General features: G+C 42.1%; 1 protein-coding gene and 1 long non-coding RNA gene across 2 annotated transcripts; one reads left to right on the top strand and one right to left on the bottom strand.

Annotated features, from left to right (window-relative positions):
• Positions 1-8,106: 8,106 nt before the first annotated feature.
• Positions 8,107-15,182, top strand: LOC145656102 (homeodomain-interacting protein kinase 1-like). The gene is made up of 10 exons (XM_081709512.1): positions 8,107-8,224; positions 11,061-11,476; positions 11,807-12,180; positions 12,840-12,963; positions 13,391-13,510; positions 13,631-13,717; positions 14,018-14,199; positions 14,343-14,573; positions 14,830-14,956; positions 15,084-15,182. The coding sequence occupies exons 1-10, from the start codon at positions 8,107-8,109 to the stop codon at positions 15,180-15,182; spliced, it is 1,878 nt and encodes a 625-aa protein (XP_081565638.1).
• Positions 15,183-16,534: 1,352 nt separating this feature from the next.
• On the bottom strand, positions 16,535-18,907 carry LOC145656112 (uncharacterized). The gene is made up of 2 exons (XR_014121856.1): positions 17,971-18,907; positions 16,535-17,104 (listed from the first exon to the last, which is right to left on the bottom strand). It is a non-coding gene; the product is annotated as an uncharacterized LOC145656112 (long non-coding RNA).
• Positions 18,908-19,288: the final 381 nt, after the last annotated feature.

Raw genomic sequence — 19,288 nt, 5'->3', positions numbered from 1 at the left:
AATAAAAGTTTCAAAACATTAATGAAAAAAACAACGTCAATCAATTTGCTACTGGGACGGGACAAAAAGCATCAGTGTGTGAACGGTTCAACAGGATGTTGAAAACCAGAATGTGGAGATACTTCACAGCTATCAATACGAGAAAATACATCGATGTGGTACAAGACTTGGTTCATGCTTATAACAACAGCTTTCACAGAAGCATTCAAATGAAAGCCGTTGAAGTGAACGAAGGAAATTCCTTCACGGTGTTTGAACAAGGTGTATGGGTTGTTTCAACTGAAAAAGGTGGAAAAACTAAGATTGAAGTTTAGAGTCGGTGATACCATCAGAATGTCACGATTAAAAAGACATTTTGAGAAAGGGCACGAGCAGGATGAATCACTTTATGGATGAATATTTTACTGTTTCTGAATGTCTAAGGAGAGACCCTCCTGTATACAAATTACGGGATTTTGATGGGGAAAATATAGATGGGATCTTTTATGAAGAGGAGCTGCAAAAGACTTTAGTGGCCTTTAAAACTGAAAAAAATTGTAACTCGGGTTTATTTTGTTCATCAGCTCATCATACAGAGGTTGCCAACATGTATAACACCATACAATGTTATCAGGAACAAGGAACTCGTGATCGTGTGAACCTACGGAGATACATAAAATAGAATTGTAAACCGTGAGCATAAAAAGATCATCATGATGGTATCTTCTTTACCAGAACAAATAGATGTTACATCATTTAATGATTCATTTAAGGAAATAGAATTACCTACTTCGAAGTTCAAGTTTTTCTGTATAGCTAGCCATGAGAATAAGAATAGCCATCGAGTTTCAGTCAATCAAAATGTTTCACGTACTCTAAAACACAATGGTCATATTTGATATTGATCAAAAATAATCAGAATAAAGATAATATCCTTTCCTAGCTCGCAAAAAGAATAGATACGTACATAATGTACATAATATGTAATGATCATTTGTTAAGATGTATGTTTTATCTAGACCTAAAAATTAATTGACGCTAAGCCCTACTGAGTTAAATCATACAGTGCATGATAAATTATTTCAACCATTAGCTAAATAAATAACTAGATACACGTCAGCCTTTTTAGTAACTTATACTAATATAAAGTATAGCATGAATTAGTTAAGCATTACTGAATTGCTTACCTGTTCAAAACGGATGAGCCATGTCCATGTTCGTTCAGAGGTCTTGACAAAAGTTTTTAGATGTATCGCTTACAATTACGACTGTGAACTAAAGGAGTGAAGTACCGTAAAGCACGGCTTTAAGAAAGAAGTGTAGGTGGGAAAAAAGGAAATGGTTTTCAGATAAACCGTGAGCATAAAAAGAAGTGTTAAGAGCCCAAAGTGTGATAACGGACAAGAACCTAGTGTGATAAAACTTGTAAAGTAACCACATCCTGCTTTTTCCGTGAACGACGAGATGCCCGTGTACCTGCAGTGCCAGGGGATTTACTGTCTCTGGTTCGGTGGCGCTGAGACGTAGCGAACTCGGACTGTGCAGAAACAACTGGAGTTTTGTCCAAGCCTACCGTATCAGGAATGGGTTTGCTATTCCTCGACTAGTTTTGGCCAAGGGCGAGCGAGGGACTGCGGGTTGCATGACTGCACATTCCTTGACCAATGCATTGTTAATGATCCATTTTATTTCTGTTTGTTCATTCATACCACATCAAAGCCAGTTCACGTAATTTTCAAAGCCAGTGTGCGTGCCCTAAAAGTATGCAAACTGTTCAAAACATATGCCTTAAATTAGAAAATTATATGTTACTGATCACTGAAATAACCAATTTTCTGGAGAAGCAGATCCAGTCTGGTTAGCAGTGGCTTGCACTGCTGTCTGTGCAAACAGTTATACTGTGTATGACTATGTATGTGACGAATAAACCAAACTTGAACTTGAACAGTGTGCACTTAAAAAAGGGATCCTCGCGATTCTTTTCCAGCTGTTTGTCTTGGTTTTATTTGATAATGTTTCTCTCATCAATTATGCAAAATATATGTATTGAATTCTGTTAAAATTATTATAACAAATGCATTTATCTATTATATTTACACATTTGTTCTGTGTCTGAACAGGCAGGGTATGGATACATATACTTTGACATTTCCCAGATCTATAAACAAATCTCACATACAAGACTGCACCTTTTGCAAAATTGTATACTTGTTTTTGTATCTGGAGTAAGCAGAATTAATGCCGTAGGTCACAGAAGACCTGTCTTTTTTGTATGTTTGCTTTAACAGAGACCTCTTGTGGTGACTTGTCACAACTACGGCAAGAGGCAGTCGCAGACGAGCTCTTGGACGCCAAAGATCACAATAGCTTGGACTTTCATGTTCTATTTGTGCTTTATTATGCGTACAGTAGTTGTGGCATGTTTTATTTTTCCTTTCATAGCATCTCATAACATAGTAAAGTGAACAGTGGGAAAGTGGAACAAAAGAAAGGCATTAACATTGGGTCCCATGACAGTGTTGCAGTAAAGAAAGGAAAATAGGACATAGCTCACATTTCTTTTCAAGTAGCTCTCTCTCTCTCTCTCTCTCTCTCTCTCTCTCTCTCTCTCTCTCTCTCTCTCTATCTCTCTCTCTATCTATCTATCTATCTATCTATCTATCTATCTATCTATCTATCTATCTATCTATCTATCTATCTATCTATCTATCTATCTATCTATCTATCTATCTTTCTCCCTCTCTCTTGCTGTCCCAGACAAATTGGGACACACGTCTGTGCTACTGGTTTAGGGTTAGGATTAGTTTTTTTTTTAATTTTTTTTTAACAATACCCATATTTTTATACATTATATATTTTATATATTTTAATGTTGATTGTTTTGGTTCTGTATAAATTAAAAAAGTTTTTATGCTGCATTTGGCCTCAATTAATGTATTTTAAACATATTAGATGTGAGTCCTTGACCAGCATGTCAATAAAGCTACATCCAGTTGCTCTTATCACAGTGTGTTCAGTTCTTCTTAAAAGGGTAACATCGCAATTCTAAATTGTATTACAGTAAAGCAAAACAATAAAGATTATTTGGTTGTACTATTCTATTGATCCTATAGTCAGTGGCTATCAACAAGAAATGATCAAGCACAGTTTTATTGGGTGTGTGTCTGGAAAGAGAACTACAGCTCCCGGTGAGATTTTTGGTTCAAGATTAATCATCATGCAAATGATTGTGATTAACGCTTTGTCTGTTTAATTAAACTATTATACTATAAACCTAATATTAATAGGGCTGGCAACGTTCTAGATCTGATTATTACACGTGTGTGAAGTACAGGTGCTGTAGCTTTACAAAATAGAAAATGTCCACAGTAGCCTAATTATAATATATACATCCAAAATAAACACCAGAAGCCTGGACGAATACTAATGTACATAAGTGCATTAAATCTAGGTAGGACTGCTCGATAGGTAGGATAACAAAACACTTGTCCCGCCATATAAAAGAAATGAGAGCGTGATAATGACTCCAAGTCGCCACCAGATGGCGCCCGAGACCGCTTAAACGTATTCCAGTCGGAGCTGCCTTTTACATTAAACTGCCAGGGTACACACACTGGATGTTTAATCTTTCTAATGGGTAAGCTATATTTTTATAGTTAGGAAAGATTTTTTTTTAAATTATTAATCAGTTAAGGAATTCAAGCTGTTGCATTTTGCTGAGTTGAGGGAATATTGCATAACCCTGTACTAGCCAAATAATTCGATTTGATGTGCTATTTTGTGGATTAATACCATACCAGGTATGGTGGCAACTTCCATCGAAAACTACTTTATCATCACAAACTACATCTAAGGAACTACCAGAAACGTAAGTAACGTTAACATTTTGCTTTTTGCAACATGTTTATTCTTCGTCGTTAGCGATAGTTTTATCTGTGAGAAGTGTAGTTGAATTGCTAGTCTGACGGAGAAGACTCAAGCGCTAGAAGTGCTCTGGTTATAGGGGACTTTATTTTGCGACACGTGAAATTAGCAGGCCTTTAGGGAGACCAGCAGCAACAGTTAGCTGTATAGCAGGTGCCAGGGCGCCGGATGTTGCAGGTAGTGTTAAGGTTTTAGGCAAGCATGGGTTTTCTAAGATAGTTATTCACGTAGGAGCTAACGATATACGCCTTCGTCAGTCAGAGATTACTGAAAATAATATTGAAGAGGTGTGTCAATTAGCGAAGGCGATGTCCGATGCTGTAGTATGCTCTTAATAACATAATTAGTATTAAAGTAACTGATTCACAGAAAACTCCTTTTATCTAAAGCTGGGTTTACTAACTGTTAGATCATCAGCATCTAAAATGCTCATGATAACTGAAATACTAACAGATCATAGATGTAATGTACTTTTCCTAACAGAAACCTGGATCAAGCCAAACGAGTACATAGCTTTAAATGCAGCGTGTCCTTCTGGCTACAGCTATGTACACCACCCTCGTCTAACTAGCCGTGGAGGTGACATTGCAGTTATTTCTATTGATACATTAAGCATAAACCAGAAAGCCTTTGAAATGATTTTTACTAGCATAAATCATGTAGCCAGTGATAAAAAGCCCACCCAGCCTCTTCCAGTAATTGGCATCTACAGGCCACCAGGACGCTACTCAGAATTTATTAAGGAATTTGCAGATTTCCCTTTACACTTTTGTTGGTGATTTCAACAATATTCACTTTGATAGTGGCCAAGACCCTCTGATGGGCCTTTAGTTCTATATTAGAATCAGTTCGTTTTACCCAATGTATAACAGAACCCATACACTCTGGTGGACATATGCCTGACTTAGTACTGAGGTATGGTGTAGATGTAGTTATACTACTCCATCTCAGACCATTCCTTAATTTCATTTGAACTATGTGGCACAATCACATCAGCCACTGCACCTGGTTTTATTGGCAATCTACCAGACATATCATTTGCGACTAGGATGCCCTCAGACCCTACAGAACTTGGTCAAATAACTGAATGCTTAGAATCAGTATTCTGCTGCACACAACTCCGAGGACTGGAAATCATTATACCAGTCATGGTAGTCGGACGCAGTCCCTTGTGACTCCTCCACTTCCGTCCCAGGACCACATTCCCGTATTGTGGGAGTCAGCAGGGTAGCCAAGAACACGGGGGAATTGCATGCACGAGCTGGGGAAGTGTGTCTACTCCCCTTCCTCCCCTTCTTCCTACCCTTCCCAGGCATCCTTCTTCGGTTGGTGTTTCTGTAACGTCTCGAGGTAAACAGGATGCGGGGAAGAGGCACGATTAACCAGACGTTTATTACACACACGAATGATACATAAAACAACCCACATGCTCTGTACACCTTAAACATCAACAAACACACTACGACACAGGGGATGTATATACATTAAAGACGATTACACATAATGCAGAACAGGTGGACAACACGAGAGGACATGGCAACACGGATGAACACACAAACCAAGACGTTTGAGGAGGGGGTGGGGCCATAACATGACATTGGCAGTCTCCCAGACATACTATTTGTGACTAGGATGCCCTCAAACGCCACAGAACTTCATCAAATAACTGAATGCTTAGAATCAGTATTCTGCTGCACACTTAATGATGTTGCCCCACTTAAGAATAAAAAAATTAGGGACAAAAAATTGGTACCTTGGTATAATGACCACATTTGCAATTTAAATCAAAACACTTTCACATTTTAAATAAAAAATTGAACGTAAATGGCGCCACACTAAGCTTGTAGTCTTCCGGCTTGCATGGAAGGAGAACCTTCTCAAGTTTAGAAAAGCACTTATTACCGCTCGAACAGCTTATCTCTCAAACCTAATAGAAAAAGAAAAAAATAATCCTAGATTTCTTTTTAGTACAATTGCCCATCTAACTAAGAATAAGATTGACACCAATGCTCAGATTACATCACCACCATAGTAGTAAAGAGTTCATGAATTTCTACAATGAGAAAATAAAGCACATTAGAGATAACGTTAAGAGCATTAATATGACATCGGGCAACTACTTAGGTACAACCAAGAACAACCAAGCCAAAAATGACTTTTGAATCTTTTACACCTATCCAAGAGCCAGAAATTGCATATCTGATGTTGCGCTCAAAGTCCTCCAGTGCTTACTAGATTCACTGCCCACACACTTTCTTAAAGAAATTCTACCTGAAGTAATTGAACCTTTACTAAATTTAATAAACTAATCCTTAAATATTGGCTACGTTACTAAATCATTCAAATTTGCAGTAATCAGACCACTTCTCAAAAAATCTAACCTCAACCCATGTCAGCTGTCAAACTACAGACCGATCTCAAACCTACCATTTATTTCCAAGATCCTAGAAAAAGCTGTAGTTCAGCAGCTAAGCGCATATCTGAATCAGAACCGAATGCATAAAGGATGTTGAGAAACTTTCTCTCACTTAATCCTGACAAAACAGAGGTGCTTCTATTAGACACAGAGACAGCTAGATCCTCTAATTACTCAAAGAACCTCAATGAAATCACAGTCACATCTTCCCTCACAGATAAAGATCTTGGCGGTATCATGGATCCCAGTCTCTCGTTCGAAGCTCATGTAAATAATATTTCTAGGAAGGCCTTTCTCCACCTTAGGAACATTTCTAATATTAGAAACATGCTCTCCTCACATGATGCAGAAAAGCTAGTCCATGCATTTATTACTTCAAGATTGGACTATTGTAATGCCCTACTATTAGGCTGTACTACTAAGTGGTTAAACAAGCTCCAGCTAGTTCAAAATGCAGCAGGCAGAGTGCTCATTAGAACGACAAAATCTGAATCCATCACGGCTATCTAAGATACTTTACATTGGCTCCCAATAAAATTTCATATTGATTATAAAATACTTCTAATTACCTACAAAGCATTGAATGGTCTTGCCCCACAGTTCCTTAGAGAACTCTTAGTTCATTATAAACCACCATGTCTGCTTAGATCGAAAGGTGCAGGTTCTTTACCTGTACCAAGACACTTTACTTGTTTTTTCATTTTATAATTATATTTTTCTCGGTAATTGTTATTATTGTGGTGACTGTTGTCGGCCAGAGGAGGATGGGCCCACCGTTTAGTTTTAGTTCCTCTCAAGGTTTCTTCCTCATGCTCTAGTGGGGTTTTTTCTTGCCACTGTCAGCCTTGGCTTGCTCACTGGTGGCTTGGACTTGGACATTTGTAAAGGTGCTTTGTGACATCTGTTCTAAAAAGCGCTATATAAATAACTTTTGATTTTGATTTTTGATTTGATCCCCTGAGGAAAAGCCAGAGTAGCTCCCACTCTGAGGCAGATGCTTCCTCTGTGAGCCATTTCCCACCACTGGATGAGCCCCAGAGAGAGCGAAGGATCCGCGGCCCACAGGCTGCTGTCAGAGAAGAGCGGCCCCACTTCAGGCAGGTGGCAAAGAGCTATAATTACAGAGCATACCTAAAAATACACAAATGGCATGCTTTGGAAAAATAAATATAAAAATTAGTGAGGGTCACCCTGACAGCGAATACATTTGTTTCTGTGTTTTTAAAAGTTGATTTTATTAATGAAACCTGTTTAGCATTACCGATATCATAACACCAGGTATGTACACCGTGTTCTAACGCTGTTTTAGGGAGAAGAAGAAGGGGAGCTTGACTCTGGTGCAGTCTCTGGCCCAGAACCACACCGACATCCTGCTTCCCAAGCTCCACGATGTGTGCCTGACTGTGGTCCAGAGGGGCCCTCTCAGGGACAAAAGATTCTCTAATCAAATCATATAAACAATGGCCCAAAAAGGATCTTCGCATTTTGCTGTCCGAGCTGGAATTGCTCTGTTTTGTGACCAAAATGGTTCTAACCTGATGAAGAGTCAATTTGGAATGTTCTAGCGAGGAATATCTTGTCCTTAAACATGGTAGGTAGTACAAACTGATGCTTTTCCTTCTCTGACACACCAAGTAAATCTGCCACATATCGGATGAGTCCGATCGGCGTGTTTAAACAGGCACATCCCCATGGCGTGCCTGAACACCTGAGCCCCATGTCCACTGTCTCAGTTGAAGAATCTGAGCTCCATGGTGTCGCGTGCTTCCATGACAACACTGGCGCACATGTCCACCGACCTGTGGAGGGCCATGGACGCCAAGGCGGAGTTGGTTGCCTGCATGCTGCCGCACAAGGCGGGCGAAAGCAACCTCTTCATCAGGGAGGACAAGGACCTTGCGCTCGGTGCCATGGTGCAGAGCTGCTCGCCCACTCAGGTCATTCATGCTCTGCTGGCCGGGGAACTCAGGAAGGATCACCTCACCAACACCTCTATAAATTTGTTTTGAAAACGGTCATGCAGCCATTTGACCAAAATAAATTACACTGCCAAAAGAGACTTTTAGTAGAAGACAGAAACACATTTATAGTACAGCAGAGCCCTGCTACTACGAGGCAGTAATAGTGGAATCTAGACGCTATAATAGGTTCATAATAATTACACGCTATAATAGGTTTCCAATGTTGGGCAGTAGTTTAGCTGGGGCCTGGGAATATTGACATACCTATCGATATCTTGGTGCCCTTTTTTTTTTTTGGCTCCTCCTACAGGTCCAGCAGTCTGTGATGTCATCCCACGATAGATCAGGAAGCAGCTCCCTTCGTCACCAGCTCCCTGACCAGCCCTACCATTGGCCCGTGGCCTACTCGCTTGGCCAGAGGAAAGCCTGTATCCTTGCCTGTGAGAGGAAGAGGAACAGGGAGAGACATGAGGGATTCGGACATTGAACATCAGCTCGATTATTGAACTTGATTATTGTAGTTTCTGGGCTTATTGTTTGTTTTAATGCCTTCATTTTTAAAAAAAAATAGTGTTTTTTACAAACAGACTAACAAACTGTATTAAATGTATCTCAAATGCAATGTGTGATTAATGTGTTTAACAAGTTGATTGTTGTATTTTGAATTCCATGGGAGGTGTAACTATAAAAAATAGTTCTTTGGCACTTAGTGGCAGTATTTGTTCAAAACACATGTAACATCAAGCTCTTATGTAACCTTTATAGGATCTTCACCTCAGACTTTGAATTTTGGCTTAATTTAAAGGGATATTGTGGGGTAATTGGAGCTAATTCTATAACTATAGTAGTGAACTGTATTACTACAGAGAAATCTTTTTGGGATTGTGTGTGTTTAAAATAGAAAACAAAAATTGAAACAGGTAATTTATCAGGTTTCAGATTTCCTGTTCTGCTGGACTGAGGGCATGTTGCTATATTGACAAAATCCAAGTAACTGCAAAATCTTTAAATAGTACAATATATAAACACAGGCAGTGGTAGTTCAACGGTTAAGGTACTTGACTTGTTCTCGGAAGATTGCTGGTTCACTGCCACGTTGCCACTGTTGGGCCCCCGCGCAAAACCCTTAACCCTCAATTGCTCAAATCGTACTCAGTCATAATTGTCGCTTTGAATAAAAGTGTCAGCTAAATGACATAAATGTAATCAGCACAGTCAAAGATTGATTAACCACACTAAGTCCAATACTAAGAGACTGGTACAGTGGATGAGGCACAGAGCAGGATACAGCACTATTTTTTGCTTTCCATCAGCAAGTGCTACCTGGATGCAGTCTTGCTACTTGGGGATTTTGCAGGCTTTGACTCCTTGGGTGTGTGATGAGGATTTTGCTTCAGTTAAACTCCTCATGAACATGTCTGACAAACCTGCACGTATGCTCTACCAGGACCTCATTTAATACTTCTCTTTCAGTAACTTGGAGCCTGTGGTTTTTGTTTGCTATTTCTGACATAACTGGGCAACATTTTACATTTAATGTATATATGGAATCCACAGAATCTATACCATAATACTGTAAAGAAATAGTATACTTTATACATTGTAGCTAGTCCATGCTAGAAGCTCCCAAACAACTCCACATAAACTTCAGCTCAAATAAGCCTCTTCCTTTCCATGATGTCCAAAAGTATTGGCGTTCAAATCATTCTTATAATAAATGGGAAGCTGATTGACAGCACGCGGACCTTTAAACGGTTAAAAGGAGAACTAAATAAGACAAGTGAAGGGTCTACGTTTTCATCTACACCTCCTCCATTTGTTGAAACACCTGCCAATCACGCCACTTGCCCAGGAAACATATGAAGTCACCCACCCCACTTTTTATGTAATTGAATTTTCTTTGACAAAATCTGAAGTTATCTTATACTGGAAGCATGTTTTAAAATGCCATTTAAAATGACAGCCACGATTGTTGTGGAAATTTACCAGAAAAGCACAAAATATTTAGCGTGGGATTCTGGAGAACGGATGCATGTAGACGGCTGAAATCGGTAAGCAGGTACATGTATTAGTCCTAAGAAATGTTATGTTGATAAATGTAGTATTTAATATTCGATGCTATCAAGTGATTTATATGAGTCTGCCAGTTTGGGCCCGTAGGTGCAGCAGTTTATGACGTTACACCTGTCCATGTCACCTTGTTGCCATGGAACGAAGAGTCCGTAGAGTAGCGAATTGATATTTGGTGGAAATCTTCTCACTCCGGTCGATATAGTGCTAATAATTTCAATTCTTTAAATTAAGAACCACAGAACAACATGGATGATCATGAATTATATCCGTTCGGTTTTCTTGAGCCTTCTTTCCGTAAGGTTAAAGGTGGGAAAATAATCAACACTGAGGGTAAGTTATGAAGTTAACTAGCGGTTAGCGTTAGCGTTAGCTAGCTAGCGTTAGCTAAATCATAGATCGTGTTTTGTTGTTGTTGTTGTTTTTTTTTAAATCTGCTGTTTTAGTTTTAATTTTGAATATAGCCCCTAACTAGATCTGCATAGCATTCCTTTGGTTAGTGGCCCTGTTTTCATCTTTCCCTAAAGGAATATTCTCTTCCCCTTCAGATTCCTCCAGTGGGATCGCCAAGAAAGTAAAATTCGAGAGCAATTACTACCTGCGGAGTCCTGGTCCTCGGATTCGGCCGGGGACGCCCTGGCCCTCGGATCCAGGGTTCAGTTCAACCGATGGCTTACCTGCCCTGGTCTTTTCCCCCTCTGGAGCCTCAGACAAGGCTGCGTCGTCGTCCAGCCAGCGGGGAGAAGACGCCCGTCAGAAGCGGTGCAGCCTGAAGAGGAAGAGAGAAGGGGAACACAGCAGCGACAGCGTACAGATCCTGGAGGATCTCTACACCCCTTCATTGTCCAAGCGCGTGGCCAGGAGCGGAACAACCACCTCTTCCACCCAGTCCATTGCGTACTCCGGTTGTACCGCAGATAGCAGCAAATCGATAAGTGATTGCGAATACCAGCTGGTGCAGAATGAAATCCTCTGCTCTGCCTCCAACAGCTACGAGGTTCTGCACTACCTTGGTTGTGGAAGTTTTGGCCAGGTGGCCAAATGCTCCAAGAAGGACACCAATGAAATGGTTGCCATCAAGATCCTGAAAAACCATCCATTCTTTGCTCGACAGGGTCAGATCGAGGTGGGAAAGTTTTGCCTGCTTTTTTGGAGCTTTTGATATGGAATCAGCTGTAGCCCCGATTCTGTTTGTTGGTATCAGATGTGCTAACTCACACTGTGGAATCTGTATACAGCCAGGGTAGCACAAAAACACTTGTGTTTGGTATCAGCACACTAGTTCTAATTTTCAAAGCATCAGTAGGAACTAGTTCAGATAACACATCGACAGCTTGAAGCTTACTATAAAAAGAAGGCTTAGCTACAATTGCATAAGCCATACCTGTTTGGATGTGTATTAAAAAAAAAAGTGCAGAAAAATTAAATCTGTCTTTCCTCATTTGCTCCTCCTCAGGTGAGCATCCTGAGACGGCTGAGCAGGGAGAACGCAGACGAGTTCAACTTCGTGCGTGCGTATGAGTGCTTCCAGCACAAGAAGCACATGTGCCTGGTGTTCGAGATGCTGGGGCAGAGCCTCTACGACTTCCTGAAGGACAGCATGTTCAGCCCGCTTCTGTTGAAGTGCGTCCGGCCCGTGCTGCAGCAGGTCGCCAAAGCGCTCATGAAGCTGAAGAGCCTGGGCCTGATCCACACCGACCTCAAGCCCGAAAACATCATGCTGGTGGACCCCGTCAGGCAGCCGTACAGGGTCAAAGTCATCGACTTCGGCTCGGCTAGCCACGTCTCCGAGGCCGTGTGCTCCAGCTACCTGCAGACCAGATACTACCGGTGAGGGACACGTGCTGAGGCGTGTTAGAAATAAGTGTGCACTTGTTGCACTCGAGTGTGCTTTAGAGTAGAGCTGCACATTTTGGCAGTTGCGATGACCCTGCTACACATTAAAATCGTGATAAGCATTACAGTTAACTGGAGCACGACTGATTCATATTTGATTTATAAGTGGTTTAATTTTAGTGATTCATGTGAGTGCTGTTATTTAGCAAAATACCTGATGAACCCTCTTCAATGTCTGAGATTAGTTAAGATGCTCCGAGTTGCAGGCTTTGGTAATATTAGTATTGGTCATGTCTGTACAAAACTGCTGTTGCATTGTAGCTATACCGTTAATTAACCGTGTTGTTTACCGAGTAACAGTGTTTAACTGCATTGATACTCTGTATTTACTTAATGGAAAACAGAACATCATTGTAGTGTCAGTGCATTTTTGCATATAGTTCCATGTTAGAATAGTGGGTGTGTAATGTAAAGTGGTGTGTAGGGGGGAAAAAAAAACCTGGACTCATCAACAAAATACTATTTAAACCTTTTACATTTTCATGAATGAATTCAGCACCGTTTGTGTTAAAGCAATTGCCGCCGAATCACCACAAACTACGGAATCAGCCGAGACTGATTTCATGATGGCGATATCTGTGTTTTTGGTCTAGGTCACCTGAGATCATCCTGGGTCTCCCTTTCTGCGAGGCCGTGGATATGTGGTCGCTGGGCTGTGTCATCGCCGAGCTGTTTCTGGGCTCCCCCCTGTATCCGGGAGCCTCTGAATATGATCAGGTAAGCACACGGGCCTTTGAGCTGTGCCTAGTCTTTTTCACGCATCTTGGGCTTGGATTCACGGAGCTCTGTAGAATTTCGCTGATTTGGGGTCGGTTCTTTCACTTTCTTTTCACACTTTTCTCACTGTGTGATGAAGACGTAAATCTTGTTTGTGAAAAGAGTGGCGTAGTGTTGCTAATGGAAATGGCCGTTCTTCTAACTATGCAGTTTGTTAGGGAGTCCATAATGGCTAGCAAGGAAGAGAGTGAATGTATGGTTTGAGCTTTTAGCTGCTGCTTTGGCTAGCTTATTTTTAGGAATAATATAAATAAGAGTTTCTATGGCCTGTTTTTCTTTTCTTTTTTTTTTTATACATGCATTTTGAAAATGGAAGGATGAACACAAAATAAAGTCGTAATCCTCTTGCCGTGTGGTGTCTCTGCAGATCCGTTACATCTCCCAGACGCAGGGCCTACCAGCAGAGTACCTGCTGAGCGCAGGGACCAAGAGCAACTATTATTTCCACAGGAGCCCTGACTCCAGCTGCCCCCTGTGGAGACTCAAGGTTTGCCAGTCTTTAAATGCCAAATACCATGTGTTTGTTTCATAAGGGATGTAACTTAATGATGTCATGTAACTTTATGGTGGAGCTGAATGGTTGATTTTTTTTCTTTCCTTTCTCCAGACGCCTTCAGAGCATGAGGCAGAGCATGGCATCAAGTCCAAAGAGACACGGAAGTACATTTTCACCTGTCTTGACGACATGATGCAGGTTATTTTGGCTTTTGTGCACATAACTGTACGCATTGCTTTACTGTTGTGATGTGAATTTGAAGAACGTGAGAAACAGCTTCCACGGCTCACGTTGTAGAGCAGGTTGAGCAAGGTGCTAGCTCAAAGGTCGAGCGTTCGTGCCGTTATAATGAGGAACGCACATGAATCGCTCTGGAGAACGGCATCTACGAAAGGCAGAGCAATGCATAGTAACTTGCTGCAGAACTTGCTGCGTCTTAGGTGGATCGGTGCCCTCTGCTGGTGTTTAATATGACTCACCCCTGGGTCTCTCACGCAGGTCAATGCGACCAGTCTGGAAGGCGCAGACGTCTCGGCGGAGAAGGCAGACCGGCGGGAGTTCATCGACCTGCTGAACAAGATGCTCACGCTGGACGCTGACAAACGGATCACGCCGATGAAGGCCCTGAAGCACCCGTTTGTCACCATGAGCCACCTCCTCCAGTTCCCTCAAAGTGCCCAGTGAGTTGTTCCAGGCCTTCCAATCTACATGTCACAGTTTTTAAAAAAAATTAAGGAACACCATCTTAATTTACAAATCCAAATGGTAGTACTGTAACTTGCCCCCCGCCCGTGTCTCTCTTTCTCTCTCTCTCTCGCTGCAGTGTGAAATCTTGCTTCCAGAAAATGGAGATCTGCAATCGGCAGTGCACAGGGTGTGATGGCAGCAAGAGCCTGTTTGGCAGTGGGGGTGGGGCGGGGGGCGGGGCCAGCACAGCTGCCAACCTCAATGACACCTTCAGCAGCTGGCTCGCCCAGCACAGCCAGGTGGGACAACCGGCACAGCAGGGCGGGTTCAAGAGGTCAAAAGATCGCCAAGCAGAGAGCCGGGCTAGGTACTCCCTGCTTCTTATTGCACTTTTTAATGGTTGGCATTAGCGCTAAAACTCCACACTAATTCAGTGCAAGGGAACCCTAGAACAGGACTCGAGACCTACTGGTCTAGTGTGTGGGTCTGCATAGTGGGTACAACTGTTGTAACAAGTGCTGGATGGCTCTGTGCCATCACACTTTGGTGATAGGTTGTGTGTGTTCACTCGAGTGTGCAGTGTGTGTTGAGAGTGTTGACGTGCTCCTCTGACCCTGTGCCAGACCTGTGTCCTCCCCCGTGCATGGCATGGGCGACGCATCGGAGCCCATTATCATCTCTGACACGCCCAGCCCAGCTATGAGCGTCATCATCATCTCCAGCGACTCGGAGGACGAAGATGACACCAAAGTCCAGCCCACCAGGTGCCCTCGCCTCGTCTTTTTAAAGCCATTATGAAATCCTTCCTAACACTTTCCTTGCCGTCACTCATCTTGTTGTTTAACCCTTCCTTCCCTTCCTTGGCCCCAACTCCCAGCTGCGGCGGGCGAACGTCATGAGCTGCGTGACGGCGCAGCACTCCGACATGTCCACATACATCCCGCTCAGCCCCAAGTGTCTGCCCAAGTTCGTGTAGAGCGCCACCAACCTGCCCAAGTGTTTTTTTGTTTTTGTTTTTTTTTACTTTGAATAAAAAACTTTGAATTGAAGTCGCTGACTGTGCCATGCCTTTCTGTGGGAGGCCCCATTTTTAACATTTTTTTTAACAATACCCATATTTTTATACATTTATATTTTGATGTTGATGGTTTTGGTTCTGTGTGAAGTTAAAATATTTTTTTATGCTGCACTTGGCCTCAATTAATGTATTTTAAACATATTGGATGTGAGTCCTTGACCAGCATGTCAATAAAGCTTCATCCAGTTGCTCTTGTCACAATGTGTTCAGTTCTTCTTAAAAGGGTAACATCGCAATTCTAAATTGTATTACAGTAAAGCAAAACATTAAAGGTTATTTGGTTGTACTATTCTATTGATCCTATAGTCAGTGGCTATCAATAAGAAATGATCAAGCACAGTTTTATTGGGTGTGTGTCTGGAAAGAGAACTACAGCTCCTGGCGAGATTTTTGGTTCAAGATTAATCATCATGCAAATTATTGTGATTAACGCTTTGTCTGTTTAATGAAACTATTATACTATAAACCTAATGTTTTAATAGGGCTGGCAACTTTCTAGATCTGATTACTACACGTGTGTGAAGTACAGGTGCTGTAGCTATACAAAATACAAATGTCCACAGTAGCCTAATTATAATATATGCATCCAAAATAAACACCAGAAGCCTGGACTAATGCTAATGTACATAAGTGCATTAAATCTAGGTAGGACTGCTCGATAGGTAGGATAACAAAACATTTGTCCCGCCATACAAAAGAAATGAGAGCGTGATAAGGACTCCAAGTCGCCACCAGATGGCGCCCGAAACCGCTTAAATGTATTCCAGTCGGAGACGCCTTTTACCTTAACATGCCAGGATACACACTCACTGGATGTTTAATCTTTCGAATGGGTCAGCTATGTTTTTATAGTCCGGAAAGATTTTTTATTATTATTAATCAGTTAAGTAATTCAAGCTGTTGCATTTTGCTGAGTTGAGGGAATATTGCATAACCCTGTACTAGCCAAATAATTAGATTTGATGTGCTATTTTGTGGATTAATACCATACCTGGCATGGTTTTAATGGCACATGGTCAATACTTGCTGTCAAAATACAGAGGTTCATAAGAACCTCCTTCCTTCATAAGGAGACTCCTGTTTTTGAAACTGTTTCGCGCTAACACCACTGTTTCTGCATACTAGCTCTTACTGCTTTTTTGCAACATGTTTATTCTTCGCCATTAGCGATAGTTTTATCTGTGAGAAGTGTAGATGAATTGCTGTTCTGTGACGTGGGAGACAAGGCAGGATGCAAAGACGAGCCGTGGTTCACATGGGACAGATGTTTATTAACACACAAAACAAAATGAAACCAAACACGAAGAACATTAAGCACTAACATCGGAGGCTCGTCGCTTTCAGAGTCCTCTGACCCGGTCTATAAACCACAGGAAGGATCCTCATGGCGGGCCTCCTCCACCTCCACTGATGGATCCTCAGAGCGGTCGGATTCGGTGTCTGACCTGAGGCCGACGTCAACATACTCCTCACTCCTGCTGTAATCCTCCTGGTAGTCCGTGAGGGGATAGTAGGACCCTGCAGAGTCTGTCCCTGGATATTGGTAGTCGTAATCGTACGGGTCCCGGTAATCCAGTGAAGGTAGGCAGGACTCTGCAGCATCTGATCCTGGACCACCACCAGGGCCCCCCCAAAATCCTCCAGAGATACTCTCCCCTGATGTGATGACAGGGAGTGTTCCCACAAGTATGGAGGATTCTCCTGCATGGGTTGGGTAGAAGCAGCTACACTGCTTCTTCCCCTTTTTCTTCTTTCCCTTGGCTCGAGGCAACCTTCAACGGTCGGTGTTCCTGTGACGTGAAGCCGGATGCAAAGATGAGCTGCGGTTCAGATGCCACAGACGTTTATTATCATACAGAACAAGACAAAACCAAACACGAAGAACATTAAGCATTAACACTACTTAGAACATAACAGGCAGTCTTAAAACACAACAAAGCAGCATACATGGGGTCAAACACTGACAAACAACAACAAAACAAGGGTTTAAATATGTGTGCTCACAATTAAAAGAACTATAGACAGATGCTGGTTCACTCCTAACATCTGCAAATTAAAATACAAGTTGGTTATTTCTCAAAAAGGACTGAAGCTCTTCCTCCGTCAGTGAAGCACCCTGGTAGTGTTCTCATATGTGGCGATGGAAGTGACGTCCATGTAAATAGGTGTTTAATCACTGCCATGTGCTACTTGGAAAATAAATTAATCTTTTAGTATGAACAATGTTGGGGATAAAGAAAGGGGACTTGTACATCTCCAATAGCGATTAGAAGACAATAACTGACACTAGGACACCTCATCTAAATATGTTGACTTGACAAGTATAGTATTATTCATGTTATACATCTATGGGTTAAAAATATGGAAAAAGTGTTTTAACAAGAACGCCAGAGGGGGCATTTACTATTTTGTGGAGAATAAAAAATGGCTCATTTTAATGTGTTAAAATTTTTTAAATTCTTTTGCAGAGAGGGAAGGGTGAAAGGACTGAGAAAGAAGGTTAGCACCTGCCAACCGGTGCTGGGAGTAGGCCTCACTCACCTGTCATGCACAAGAGACCTGCAGTCCCAGGGCACAGTAAAGGCTAATTTACTCCCTACATATAAAAGCTTGTAAAACTTGTTTCTGTTAGAGTGCTCCTAGACTGAGGTACCTACATTCCCAAGTCTGAAAGGTGAGATTCTACCTGTGCACGTAGAAAATCAGGTAGGCTGTTTTTGTCCTGCTCTTCAGGATGGCTGGCTCAGTGCTTCTTGATACTTTTAAGTCACTGAATGACAACCAGCTCTGTCCTTCTCCCTCAGCTGTGTCACTGATATAGTGGCCTGTCGGAGTAGTCGGTGGTCCTTAGTCATTTAATAGTTTCTACTGCACGTGTATAAATAATGTCAGATTACTCACCATGGTCCATGCTGTCACCTAAATGAGAAACCACCGCCTGGAGTCTGTAGGTGCCAGTGGGTGCACATTCCTGCAACAAACAAATACATCTTTTTTTTCATACGATTAACTGAAAACGCATCACGGATCGAACGCCATCTCTGTATTAACAGGCCTCTTTCATTCTCTCTCATTCTGTCTCTGTGTCTCTCTCAGCCTGTATCTCTCTTCTTTTTGGTCTCTCTCTCTCCTCACCGGTAGGCTTACTTGCTGTCCTCTAGCTCCCTGTCCTTCTCCTCTCTCATTTACTACTGATGGGTTAAAAGAACTTAGTCATTATGGCAGATACTTATACACAGCCGTATTATCACTCCACTGTAAGAAAATGGCACAACTCTACCTGGCTGGGGACTGGAGTTTTCCCCCAGTTTATCATTTTGCATTTCTTGCGGTTTGTCCTGGGTTCCCGCTGCTCCACTGAGGACAAACCACAAAGCCATTCAGTCGGCATTTTGTAGCTAAATGGGAATGGGTGGACAGAGAAGTATGTGGGCATGGGTTGATGGTACGAGCTCACCTCGACTGCTGCCTGAGAGAAGCCACCCCAGGAAGGGCAGAGAGATCCAGCTCGGACGGGACGTCCATCACGTCTGAGAGCTTTTGGCCCAGCATGTCAAACCGCTTAAGGTGGAGGACGAAAATACTGTTCCAAGAGGAAAAGTGACTTAAGGACTGGAAGTGTGTGTGAGTGGAGGAGGGTGTGTGTGTTGGACTGGTTTAAAACTCATTCTTTAAGGTCATCTACGTCAGACGAGACTCACCGTGGCAGTGTGAAAAACTCCACCTCTTCAGTTGCCTCGCAGCCTGCTTCACACTCACAAAAACGCTCCAGTAGTGTTGGCTGAAAAAAGAAAGAGACCCTTTCATTGAGAGTGATAAAATCAAAATGGTAGCATGTCATAACTGTATTCTCTCCTTTACAACACAGTAATGAAGCCTTATCCAAAGAGGGTGTGTGAGGTGACCAACCTTAAAGTAAGTGTGTAGGCTGTCGGTCGTAGCAGGGCTCAGATTTACAGAGAGGTGGTTGTAGACATCCACTCTGCAGCTCTGCTTTCCACAGC

Source organism: Electrophorus electricus, unplaced genomic scaffold (assembly GCF_041902795.1).
Source record: "Electrophorus electricus isolate QZ-2024a unplaced genomic scaffold, ASM4190279v1 Scaffold47, whole genome shotgun sequence".
Taxonomy (NCBI): Eukaryota; Metazoa; Chordata; class Actinopteri; order Gymnotiformes; family Gymnotidae; genus Electrophorus; species Electrophorus electricus.
Note: the sequence above shows the minus strand (reverse complement) of the source record. Positions and strands in the feature narration are given on the sequence as shown.

What these genes read in the sequence shown, in the direction of transcription:
- LOC145656102 (XM_081709512.1), top strand. Translation starts at nt 8,107, where the DNA reads ATGTCCACCGACCTGTGGAGGGCCATGGACGCCAAGGCGGAGTTGGTT. An exon ending in CTCGACAGGGTCAGATCGAG is followed by an intron (nt 11,477 to 11,806) that starts GTGGGAAAGTTT and finishes GCTCCTCCTCAG; the next exon opens with GTGAGCATCCTGAGACGGCT. An exon ending in CAAGCAGAGAGCCGGGCTAG is followed by an intron (nt 14,574 to 14,829) that starts GTACTCCCTGCT and finishes ACCCTGTGCCAG; the next exon opens with ACCTGTGTCCTCCCCCGTGC.